This window comes from Taurulus bubalis, assembly GCF_910589615.1.
Source record: "Taurulus bubalis genome assembly, chromosome: 17".
In the NCBI taxonomy this organism is placed as follows: domain Eukaryota; kingdom Metazoa; phylum Chordata; class Actinopteri; order Perciformes; family Cottidae; genus Taurulus; species Taurulus bubalis.
In genome coordinates this window covers 6,816,583-6,829,412 of record NC_136605.1, presented here as the reverse complement: position 1 = coordinate 6,829,412, position 12,830 = coordinate 6,816,583, and the positions used below count along the sequence as shown (strand labels likewise).

The following is a 12,830-nucleotide window of genomic DNA, read 5'->3' as shown; positions in this document are numbered from 1 at the left end:
AAATTAATTTAGCGTAGATAAATATGTCGTATTCTACCACCGAATTGTTCAAACAAGATTGTTGAATAGAATACTCAAACAGCTTTTTATTACTATTGAATGACCACAGTATTTTCTCCTTTTATAACTATTTCATTACAGACATGTAGAACAAGGTACAGTAAATAAATGATGTCTTTTCATTTTTGTGTGCTAACTATTTTGATTCATCTTTTGTGCTTGCAGAGTTGCAAAGGGTCAGCAGCTCCTGGAAAATGAACGTATCTGCATGGAAATACTGAAGAGAAAAACGAAAGAAAGGTGCTTGAATTGACTGAACTTGAGGTGGAATAAATGGATTACCCTCCTTTTGGAAAACTGTTGCCATGGAACTAGGTAGAGTTAAATGATGGTTGACACAATGAAACAAAGGTAAGACAGCTACAGGCTGAAGATACAGGATACAGGAGAGCACCAAGAAGAATCTGAACACAGTCAAAGAAAGAACGATTACTAAATAGGGACCAAAGACATCTACAGTCCGAATGAATGCATGCTGTAACAAAACAAAAAAAGTGAAAGGGAATGACCAAGAAAAAGAACATCCCAAAAAGTATTACACTCTGCATCCAAGAGCTGATGAGAATATCAATGGAGTGTTTGCCTCCGGGAGTATTGAGTGAAGGTCTGTATTCAGACCTCTTGATTCAAGTTACTGCCGTTTTGGTCTCACACAGGTGTGAGTCAGGTCCTGGCAAACATATTGACGGACTGAAGGACTGTTGTGACGGAACACATTCTCAATGGTTTTATTGAGATTTTTTTTGTTTGTTTATTTGCACAAGATGCTATTGGACCACAATTCAATCCCAACATAGCTCTGTTTGCTTGAGCTGTTATTATAGCGGAGAGTGTACATGTAAAGACATTTAAGGTCATCAAAGAACATCTCACATGGTGTTGTGTCAGACGTGATATCATTGCCTGCTCGGTGCCAAACTGCTTCAGCTTTCATGGGAATGACTGCACAGTTTTAATATTGTATTTTTCTGCAGTAGAACCCTGCTTCACAACATTTCTTTTCTTTTTCTTTGAAAGTTAAATTTTTTTAAGACCCAGCTGTAAAGTGTACCTTTTTTAAAAAAGAAAAAAAAAAGTGAGAGTAACCATACATTACACTGAAGAAGTAAGACTTTTACCATTTGGCCTTTTCATATATTGATAAAACCATTGTCTGTTCAACATCACTACCCACTTTCTGCTACAGAAAAGTTATTATAACATCTGCGATAGATATTCCTCAGCTTGAACCATTTGGTTTGTCAAAGCATTTCCTTATTTTACTGCCAGGCCATAGACTTTTTTTTTGTCATTCATGGTTACTGCCGTAAGCCTTCCAGTTTCTGATCAGAAGCATTCCCTGTTATAGACACTGACAGTTATTTCCGTTTTTAATCCAAACTTGGAAAAACAATGCAGAATTTTTCTAACAGTCCAGTTCCCCCTTCGCTTCCCCCGGGGTTCAGTGGAAGGGGGGGAGGGGGAAATCCGTATCCGCCTCAGCCAGCAGACCCCCAGATTTCCCCAAGGATGACAGATGATTACGCGGGGATGCAACAGCAGAGCCTGCACAGAGGCCATCACCACCCCAGTCAAGCCAGCCACATGCTTGCTTACAGTGCTAGAAACCGAGGTGCTGTGGAGGCATCGCCAACACAGGGTAACATTCACAGCGCCAACACTAACAACCCCTACAGGAAGGAGGCCATGGATTACTATTTTTCAATGGCTGGAAAGGACAGGCACAGAAGGGGGGGCATGGCTTATGGGGCAGGGTTTGGGTACCCTAATATTGATGGACATGTATCTCACCAGTACCGGCATGCTGGGTCTGGTTCTGCACCAGCATCTGGCCTGATGTCACCATATCCAGTAGACTATGGCTCAAGTGCTGGTTCGGGTGGAGGTGCTGGTGCTGGAGCGTTCTCTCCTTCTCACCAGTACAATATGAGTCAGAATGCTGCAATGCAGTCAGTACCAGGTTCTCAGATGCAGCACCGCCAGCTTGGACAAACCTTTCCAGCTGTCCACCATGGACAGCAACATAGGAGCTATCCACACTCTGGGCACAGAATGACCCCTCAGTACCCACACTACTCACCACAGGGTGGAGCATCCACAGCGCCATCAGGAATGTACAGCCCTCCTCCACAGAGGTATCTCGACGGGGCTGCTAGCGCGGGGTTCGATCCCAAAGTTAACAGTTCTCCCAGTGTCCACTCTAGTTCAAACTCAGTCTCCAGCTCAGTTGCTGCTAACAATGTGGGGCCAATGGAGAATGTTCAGCAGAGTTACCATCCTTCAAATTATCCTGGATATTCCCCACAGACACTTTCGCTTCACAAGCAAGCCACACTACAGCACCGCAACTCGCAGCACAATTTAGGGGTAGGTTACGACAACTCTCTCAAGATGCAGCACCAGGGCCCGTCTCCAGGCTCTGTATATGCTAAACATCATCAAGCCTCCAATCCCAGTATACCTCAAGCAGCATCTCAAGAAATAGCCAAATCCCCATTGCATCCCAATGCTCAACAAACTCAAATCAACCAAAACTTTAGCCCGATATCCAACCCCTCACCGGCTGCCTCTGCAGTGCATTCCCCCAGTTGTAGCTCCTCTCCTTCCCCTTTGATGGGCGTCTCAGAGGTACATGCAAACCCCTCAGGTCATGGTCCTTCACATCCTCCTTCGTCAAACCCCCGTAGCAGCCATGGTCAAGGTAGATTACTGCAGACCATGCCACAATTAAGTCCCACACCCAACTCAAATAGCAGCATCAGTAGTTGTGGTAGCAGTGGCAGTCATAAAGCTCACAGCATGAGTGCAGTTGGAGGGAGCAGTCTTCCTCTAACAGGCCGAAACAAATTGGGTTTAGGCACAGGGGTCGGATCTCGAGAGGAGATTTATTCATCCTCTCCACTTGACAAAATGCAGGATGCTGGCCTGAATAGTCTTAATGCCTTGAGCTCACAAGTAGCCAATTTACCAAACACAGTTCAACACATGCTCCTTACCGACTCAGTGCTTTCACACAAGAAGGGGAAGGATGTGGGGCAGATGCAACCGGCAACGCATGGCGTGCTCCCATCACTACCAAGAAGTCGAAATGCAAGTGCAGCCTCGAGCACTAGCACAGTTAAAGACGGAAGTGCAGCAGGGATTGGTGACGGCGCCAATTTAGATGCTGGTGCCGATGAAGAATCCTCACTAATGTCAGTTGGAGGCTCATCGGGGACCAAGGTGGACCGTGAGGAGCAGTTTTCTGAAGGGGAACATGGAAGAATGAGGCAGATGAGTGGTGCAAGCAGTGGATCTGAACCAACTGGCTGTCGCCCTCCATCTCAGACTCAAACACAGACTGGGCAAGCATCAGCTGTTAAAATAATTGCCTCCCATTCTCAGTCAAAAGAACCAAACGTTTCCAAAACAAAAGCAAATGAAGCGCGTGTTCCCTCGACATCATCTCCATCCTTTGGATGTCAGTCATCAGAGCCTGGCCCAACCTCACATTCAACACCTCCAGTTTCCTCCTCCCCATCATCCACCTCCTCCAGTATTCCTCCTGCGCAGCCAAATTGTGTCTCAGAGCCTGGTCACGCATACGGTGACCAAAGAGGTGGCCACAGGAGGACAACAGAAGTAAAAAGGGAGGTCATCAAAAATGAAAGTGAAGGCCCTGTTGACAAAATGGAGAAAGGCCGTAGCCAAATGCAGCGAGCTGGAGAAGTAAATTCACAAAATTGTCAGGACAAAGAAAATCGGTTGCACATTGCATCCAGATTACACAATAATGAGAGGGGAGAAAAGCACACGTCTGAGGAGCACCAGAGTGCCAGTAGTGTCGGTGTGATTGTTTCAGCTCGGTCTGAGGGAAGTCACACTGAAAAAAGCAAGCATCCCCAAGACCACTGCATAGAGGAGAAACACTCTTTCTTAAGAGAGTCGAGCAGCCATAATGGGGAGGACGGTGTAGATCTGAGCTTATATTCCTCCCTTCACCAGAAATCAAATTTTGGACGGCCTCAAAATCCTCCCCAGTCTGGACCGCATAAATATGGCTACGCAGAATCAACATATGGCTCAGATTTGACAATGAAAAGCAGAGGGAGGACTGGCCCAGTGGGTGTAATGGAATCAAATTCCAGATACTTGGGGTATCAACAATCACAAGCTGGTTATGGCCCTGCGCATCCAAAAGATGCTGGTTCTGTCGCAGAGGCTTTGGTAAAGAGAGGGCAAGGAGGAGGAGCGAAAGGTCATGAGGATAATTCGCAGCAATTTCCAAGCCTTTTACAAGAGGTTCTTCAAGGTTACAATTTAGATCGACGTTATGGCAGACCAGAGCAGGCCTTTCCTGCCCATCTCCAAGTTCAACAACAGTTTCAAACCAGACACCCGTATGGCATAAATGAGGCTTTGGCTCATTCTGGACAAATGGGTATTACTGGAAAGCCTCAACAGAGGCATGGAAGTGAGCCTAGTTTTACCACAAATGCTCAGTCCTCCGTGAAGTCTGAGGTGTCTATTACTAAGATAATGCAAAATTCTGAGAAAAATAACATGGGCGTGTCCCAGAGCCATTTAACACAGGCGGCAGAGTCTCAGCAACCCCCAACCAAACATATAAACTTAGCTGACTATTCTCTACCACAGAGAAAAGCCTTATCTAATGTGTCCACTCCACCCTCTGTTGTGCAGGAGCTCCTTTTGCAAGAGCCAGAGCCGCTAACGGGCAGCATTGGTCAAACGGAGTCTCAAAAATCATCAGGCTCCATATTAGCCCCATCAGAGCGGCGCTCTGTCATTTGTGATGTGTCGCCAAACCGACGCAGCACACCGGAGAGGGACAGGGAAAGTGACAGAGAAAGAGAGCGGGAGAAAAGTGGATCCTCTGTTATTCAACAGCCATTTCCCTCTCCAGCAGCAGCCAATGATCTGAGTAAAAAGGATATTGGAGAGAAACAAGTGGTGAAAATGGAAACGGCATTAAAAGATGCTGGCTTGGACGCTGCAAATTTACAGACTGATCATCATGGCAGTGGTTGCACTAATGATGCTGATATGGAGTATCATTCCAAGTCTGTTGTGATGAATACTGACCCCTATAGGCGAGGTAATGTTGATATTACACCTTTGCCCTCTCATCCTTTGAGCACGAACCCGCTAGCTTCACCTTCAAGGCATCAGTCCTATCTTCATGGTGTTGATTTATCAACTGGCAGTGGCAGCGGTTTTCCTGGATATCGATTTGGAGATGCAAGAGAAGGGAATATGATACCACGCAGTAACCCCCATTTTCCCTCCCACCATCCATACCACAATTTATCCCCCCAGCAGTCCACAAATAAGCTTCAAATGTATCCTCACCCTCGTGGCCCCCCTCATCACCCTCATGACATGAATGACTGGGTAAAAGCAATGAACAGGCCATCAAAGGAAATGATGATGCTTCCTGGTTCTTCTCCAGGAAGACATAAGGTCAGCCAAACGGGGCCGAGGATGATCTCACAAACCGACATGCCCGGTGAATTACACGCAGCCAAAACTTCACTCCATCATCAAAGCGCTTTCTTTGATTTGAAAATGTGGGAGTCGACACACTCTGGTAGAGAAGGTGCAAGAATGATAGAGGGAGACTCCTTCTACAGAACACAACCGCCTCCTCCTTCTGCTCCTGTAGCTTCACACCTCCCGATTCCACCACAAATGACTCATGGCCTAAATGCTGAACCTGAGGTCCCCAGAGGAGCCACAGAGGAAGCCAAACATCCCTGTCCACCCCCTCCACCCAGCTCCGCTAAGTCTTCTGCTGACATGAACTCCACACAGGTGCAGCGTCAGACTAAAGCCGGGGGTTCTGGAGACACAAATCCGCTAATATTGCGTCGGAGAGTTCGCTCTTTTATCTCTCCTATTCCCGCCAAAAGGCAACTCCAGGATGCATCCCAGATGAGAGCTGCCACAAATTCACATCACTCCCCTGGGGCTCATTCTGAGTCGAGCCATCACAATGAAGATGACTCCAGTTCAGATATCCCATGTCCCAGACTCTCTTCCCCTCTACCCGGAGAGAATACCTATTCACAACCTCTATCTCCATCAAGTGGTATTAGCAGGGCTATGCCTCCCAGGAAGGGCAGAGGTTTGAAACTGGAGGCAATAGTGCAGAAAATCACACCAAATATCAAAAAGCCAGCAGGCCATGTTGATGATGAGTCAAATCATTATCCGGGCTTCTCTCACTCAGAAATCCCATCGTTTAGTGATTCACAGGACCAAGACTTGGCACATTTCCCTAGGGTTGCAGGAGGGGACGATAGTTACATGGATGAAAGTAATTCCTTAAACGATATTATTTCCTTCAGAGGCGTTGATGAGACCGGGCCTTTACCCCCATCGGCCTACCCATGCGATCCTCATCAGACATCCCAAACCATAAAGCAAGACTTTGATTTTGGATTAGGATTAGGATCCACTGTTTCATCGGCATCGGGTGACAAGGAGCATTTTGCTTTGCTTGGACCTTTACCCCCTCCTCCACCGCTTCCTCGCCCTGTCCAGGGTTCCCCACCTCCATCTTCATCTGCCCTGTCAGACATTCAGAATTTCACCAACACTTACCAGCAGCTTGAGACAAGAAGAGGAGAGCAGTCTGCGGCCAACCTTCTTCGACAAAAACTTCAAGAATCTGACATGGGATTTGATGACTATCCCGGCAGTGACTACTATGGAGCCACCTCACCCCACGACGCTCAAGGACACATGCTGAATAGGCAACATCAGATGTCCTCTGGTAGGTCCAGCCTGTCGCCACAAGATTCTAAACTACACGACAGTTCGGTTCCTAAAGGCTATTTCCCATCTGGCAAGAAGAAGGGGAGGCCCGTAGGGAGTGTGAATAAACAAAAAAGGGCCCAGAGCCAAGCCCAAGGACAGGGACAGGGTCAGCCCCAAGGACAGGGTCAGAGCACAACTGAGGGTGCTCTCTCAGACCCAACCGAGCCAACTACAGATGATGCTCCAACCTCACCGTTGGTGCAGACTACAAGCAGCACACCACCCCCTGCAGAACTCCCTCTAACCGAAAATTATGATGCTCCCCCACTGACCCCACCCATTTTAACCCAGATGGTGAAAGTGGATGTTGAGAGTGAGGACAGGCCGCCAGAGATCGAGGTCAAACCTGTCCAAAGGAGACGCAGAGGTGGAAAAAACGCAGAGGGGTCAACGGAGGCAAGAGGACGACAGAGGAGGCGACGGAGAGGTGCAGGACCGGCGGCGCCACCAGTGGCCAAAGTTGACCCAGATACACCTTTGGGAGGAGGAGTATTTGTGGACTTAAACAGAAAAGGCCTGTTTGTTCCGCACATACACGTGGAGAACAAAGTTCCAGAGATTGGGGCAGTGTGCACCATTGTAAATGCAGATGAGGAGAAGATGAAAGGAGAGCGTAGTGCAGTCGGAGGGAAAGTGGGTGGGATTGATTCTCCCCTGACCTCAGCGCTTACCTCCCAGTTATCTCGGAGAGACAGAGAATCAGAGAAAAGGGAGACGGACGAGGGGGAGACTACACTCCAGTCGGGAAAAGCACTTCCTTCATCTGGCTATATCGTTTCAGGCCCCGTGATTACAGAGACCAATCACTCTGGCCGTCTGCTCTGCTGCCTGTGTCAGAAATGGGCAAATTACAAACATCTTGGAGATCTCTATGGGCCTTTCTATCCAGCTGAATATGCTGCAAAGCTCCCCAAGAACCAGCCCCAGGTCCGACAATGTCAAGCGACCACAGGCGCAAACAAAACGGGACAAAACTCGGACATGAGCTCAAATGCTTTGAGCTCCAACCAAGACGCACAAAGCCAAGACACTCCGTTTACCAAGCCTTCGACTGAGAGTGACTCTGCCATCAGCCTAGATTCAAACACAGTGCCTCACCCCGCTAGAGTCAGAACCGCCCCGACAACTGGTGGGGAGGAAATGATGATGCACATGACGGGCAAGTTCAGTAACACCGCCTCCTCTTCCTCCTCGTCCTCCTCCTCTTCGTCATTCTCGTCTTACAACAGTAAAACAACGTCTCTGACCTGGGACATGAATCTAGACATCCGGCCTATCCCGAAGCTTAAGAGGGAGCCAGACTTTGATATAGACAAGCAACAGCCGCAAATCCAGCAACCGCTGCAGCTGCCAACAGACGAAGCTCAACAGCGGCCTCAACACAGAAAGCTGACCTCGCACCCCCGCTTTAAAAGGAGGCACAAATCTAGTGAGGATTCCCCAAGAATGGTGCCATCCAACAGTAAGGCCTCCCTGCCTTTCCAGCCCCCTCCGCCCGCCTTGGACTCCCTGGGACCCTTGGCGCAACTCGCCCAGCTGCCTCAGATGCCCATGGACCCAGAGGAGCTGTGGGTCCATGAAGGATGCATAGTGTGGACCAGTGGGGTGTATCTTGTCAATGGGAGACTGTATGGCCTGCAGGAGGCACTAGATGGCGCCAGAGAAACAGTGAGTGTCCTCTTTATTTATTCAATCTGTTTTTGTTTTGTGATTTTTCTGCTTTGTAACTTATTTCTGATGTTGACTGTTCTGTTTTTTTTCTCTGTCTCTGCTCAGTGCTGCTCATACTGTGAGATGGTTGGCTCAACCCTGGGCTGCTACAGCAAAGGCTGCACACTCCGCTACCACTACCTGTGTGCTATTGAAGCAGGTGAGTGGATGCATTAAAACACAGGCGCACTCTAGACAGTGCGTTAATGTTAAATACAGTTTCCCAATGTTTGTGCTTGTTTAAAACACTAATATTGTTCTTTAATGTAAGGACTTTGTGTGGTGATATCTGTATTGTACTAAAAGTCCCTGTCCCTCTGCCAGATTGCTCTCTGAATGAAGATAACTTCTCACTGCGGTGTCCGAAGCACAAGGTAAAGAAGGAGAGGTTGGTCTTCGTTTTGTGTGATTCACTCTCATTTTCCTTTTGCCATTCTAGATCCTCACCACCCACTCACACATCTCTTCAGCTAACCCTGACAATTTTCTATCCGTCTTTCTCTCGCCCTCACCCCTCCTCCTCCCTCCTTCACTCAGTTTACCCAGAGCATCCGGCCAGCCAAGTCAGTGTACCTGGAGCAGTCCGAGAGAGGCTGAGAGGAACGCAGAAGAGGAGACACAGGAGTCTGGGAGCTGTAAGTTTAGACTTACTGTGTGTGTGTGTGTGTGTGTGTGTGTGTGAGAGTGTGAGTGTGTGCAGGTGTGTGTGTGTGTGTGTGTGTGTGTGTGTGTGTGTGCAGGTGTGTGTGCAGGTGTGTGTGTGCAGCATGTTTCATAGTTTTATTTAATATTTATTTTATTTCTTCAGATAAATGATAAATGTATGCCCATACAACAACAGAAAATGAACTTCTTAACTTATGTTAATTTAACTTAGGGAAGATTTGACCAATGGGGCTGATAACACAAGACATCCTGCCAGTGGCGGTTCTACATGTAATTACGCCCTGGGCGAGACCCCCTCTGAGCGCGCCCCCCCTTTTTATTAGAAACTTATAAACTTACATTTCTCAATTGCACAAATCCTTCAATAGAACATTTGAATAACACACGTAAGAGAATCAATACACACAATTCTGCATAAAAGTGCCAAATATATATACAATCAGATATAGAAAAAAATTTGCAGAAATACAATAATATAAAATATTAAGAATAAAGAACAAATACAGTATAGAATAAATAAACACACATGTAAAAACACACTAAAGAAAATCTAATTATTACACTATTGCACTAAGAACAGAAAACACAAACCAAAACTAAAACTTAACCTTTCTGGCCTTCCTTGATGCAAAATTATCAATAATGTCATCATATGAAATATACTAAGCCCACTAATTGCATTAGAGCAGCGGCCCCCAACCCCCGGGTCCCTTGGTACCCGGCCACAGAGAAATAATTTATAAAGAAGAAAAAGAAAAAAAAGGTCGGAAAAATGTTTTATTTTGAAAAGACCGGATACATCCGTCTGTGCGTAGCCTCAAACGTAACCTCTTGACACATGTCAAGAGGTTCCTTACGTTACCCCAAAAGTGAAACTTAAAAGTCCCTTACAGCTCTGTGTTCTGGATTAAAATCAAGGCAGAGTTACTGAGATCGCCAAAAAAGCTCTGAAACCCTGCCTCCATTCCAACATCCTGTCTTTGTGAAGCAGGTTTAAATGAAGTGACAGAGTGACATAAAGGTTTACGGTACGGAGTAGAGTCAGTAGACTGGACATAAACACACGTCGGGGCTCGGTCTTTTTCTCCCGTCACCCGAGACCGAACATATTTATGACGTCATATTTTTCGCCCACACCGTGAAGGCCGGTCTGGGAAAATGCGCTCCCTCCCCTTCCCCCTCACACATGATCTGTAGACGGCACCTTCTTAGCGAGCAGGGTCGCCTGCAGCTGCAGGGGGCGCCAATTTGCCAATTCCCCACACAGTGATATGATAGACAATGGAAAACCGCTTCACGGCCCAGATGATATATTTTTTTTTTAAGTGGTCGTGCCGCCCCCCACGGGACATGAAAAAGTGCCGTCCTGGGCGGCTGCCCGGTTCGTCCGTGCCCAAAACCGCCCCTGCATCCTGCCCATGGTGTGTGTCTGTCTGTCCAGTTGTGTCGCTCTCAGGGTGAATCACAGAGCGGGCATGAAAGCAGACAAATGAGTATTGAAACCATTTAAATTCAGAATCGATGTGTCATCTGATCTGCCTTCCCAGAGATCACTGGTCCAGATGTTAGAACAAACAATGGATGATTACGATAGCGATGACCTGATCAAAATGCAGCATTAAACTTCAGCATAGCCAACAGAAAATAAAATGAAAGGCAAAAAATGAACAACACGTTTGTGAAAGGGGAAGAGAAGGCGGAAGCTGGAGGACTATTATATGCAATGTTCCTGAAAGTTATAAATGATTAAATTAGTTTTAAAATGTATCGTTTATTCAATAACAATAATTTGGCCTTTAAAGTTATGATTGACGCCTCATACTATTCGGTACAGTCATAGTAATTAGTAACCCACGTAGCATGAATAACTCCAGCAGGAAAGATGTCTGCTCTGGCAAAAAGAATGCAAATGTGCCAAATTTAAGATTCTTTTCTTTCAAACCAAATGAAAAAGTAGAGCCAGAAATGGAATTACTAAAGTCTCCGCTCCCATCTTTAGACTCCACGTAGAACAGAATACGCAAGTCTGCAGTGAGTCCGTCCACAAAGAGCAACCGAACCATAAACCCCTGTGGCAGTGAGCAATCAGCCCTCCGTCATCGGGGCCCTTGTCAAGGCGTCAAAATATAAAGGGCAGTTCCTGCTAATTCATTGATCTCAGCATGCCCTGGTGTAAAATAGAGATGTATGTATTTATATCCAGCCGAAGTGTGTCTCTCTCATAATTCTATATATCATTGTTTTTCTTAAAGCAATATCGTCAGTAGAGGAATTTCTACATTGCCCAAAAATATAATCATATAGACTGGAAAACACAACTTCCCTAAATGGGTGTTAACATGTAAAGCAATGCTGTTGTGCAGCCAACCCTCTAGTACAAAACCCAATCACCACAAATACATTTTCATCTGGGAAAATATTATTCGTCTGGAGACCGGTTTCTCATTAATGGACCTTCAGTGAATGGGCACCAATTTATTGCCTCAGGGCTGTTTATACCTTTTCTATTCAGACAATTTAATTTCGCACAGCACTGCAATACCTGCTCTACTCTTTGTTGGCTGGTCCTCACCTCAGTGGCTGTACGGCTGCCCGTCACCCCTCACGGCCGCCCCCCCCCCCTCACGGCCGCCCCCCCCCTCACGGCCGCCCCCCCCCTCACGGCCGCCCCCTCACTTCCAATCAGCCTGTCCTCATGGAAACTGAAGAGCATATATCTCTCCTTTTCTTTCTCTTGTAAGATTACAGCAAATTGCCAAGGCTTGAGCAACGTCTCTCCCTTCTTATTTCATCACGTTTTGTGCAAATGCATTCTTTTTTTGATTAGTTTTTAATGGAAATAAAAATAATTCAGTGGACTAAAAAAGGAAGAGGAATTTTGGTTTTGTGTCTCAACTTATAGATACACATTTAAATAATGTGATGTCTGTCAGTGCTTCAGGTCTAATGGTCCCCTTCAAGAGACTTTTAAAAGAGGATATCTCCATTTAAGAAAATGTGCTAATTGTGAAAGCATTTCATTCTTTGTGTTCAAAATGCATGGGGTCCTTTTTGATCACACTAACCTCGATGTGTATGTGTTCCCTCTGCAAGGTTATTTTGGTCAATAGACGACTGAGGAGTGTGACTTGTTTGTGAAGCAGCCCGACACGTGGAAGGACGGGACTGGCTTCTGGACGGAGAACAACAAAAGGGATTGTACAATTTCTCAACGGGAATCAGCATTATTTACATGTAAGACAATGAGGAAAAGAAAACCTTCTTCTTTTTTCTTTTTTTTTTTGCAAGAGAATTGTTGCTCTTCACTTGAAAGCAAAACAAGAAAAAAAAACATGAACATGCAACAGAGCGGAATGGAGCTCCAAGTAAAAGATGAAAAATGAGACGTCAAAGACTGATGGTGGAACTAAAGGACTTTTTTTGTAGAGAACAAAAGAAACAAACTTCCTCTCTAGGCTTACTTTGATTTTCCTCAGACACCCTCAAAGTGTACAACTCTTGTTTATCATCATCTGTATTATCATTATCAGTTTTTTTTTAAGGTGTTTTTTTTGAAGAGGCGTTTTGGGAGCAAG

General features: G+C 46.1%; 1 protein-coding gene across 2 annotated transcripts; it reads left to right on the top strand.

Moving 5' to 3' along the window:
• Positions 1-1,452: 1,452 nt before the first annotated feature.
• Positions 1,453-12,477, top strand: tcf20 (transcription factor 20; the record flags this gene model as incomplete). 2 transcript variants are annotated; one of them, XM_079232512.1, is made up of 5 exons in its annotated part: positions 1,453-8,547; positions 8,656-8,749; positions 8,914-8,963; positions 9,127-9,224; positions 12,349-12,477. In XM_079232512.1, 4 exons carry the CDS (start codon positions 1,453-1,455, stop codon positions 9,184-9,186), a joined length of 7,299 nt encoding a protein of 2,432 aa, XP_079088638.1. In that variant the 3' UTR covers positions 9,187-9,224; positions 12,349-12,477. The 2 variants fall into 2 exon arrangements, with proteins under 2 accessions (XP_079088638.1, XP_079088637.1); XM_079232511.1 differs by having other exon boundaries at positions 8,914-8,977.
• Positions 12,478-12,830: the final 353 nt, after the last annotated feature.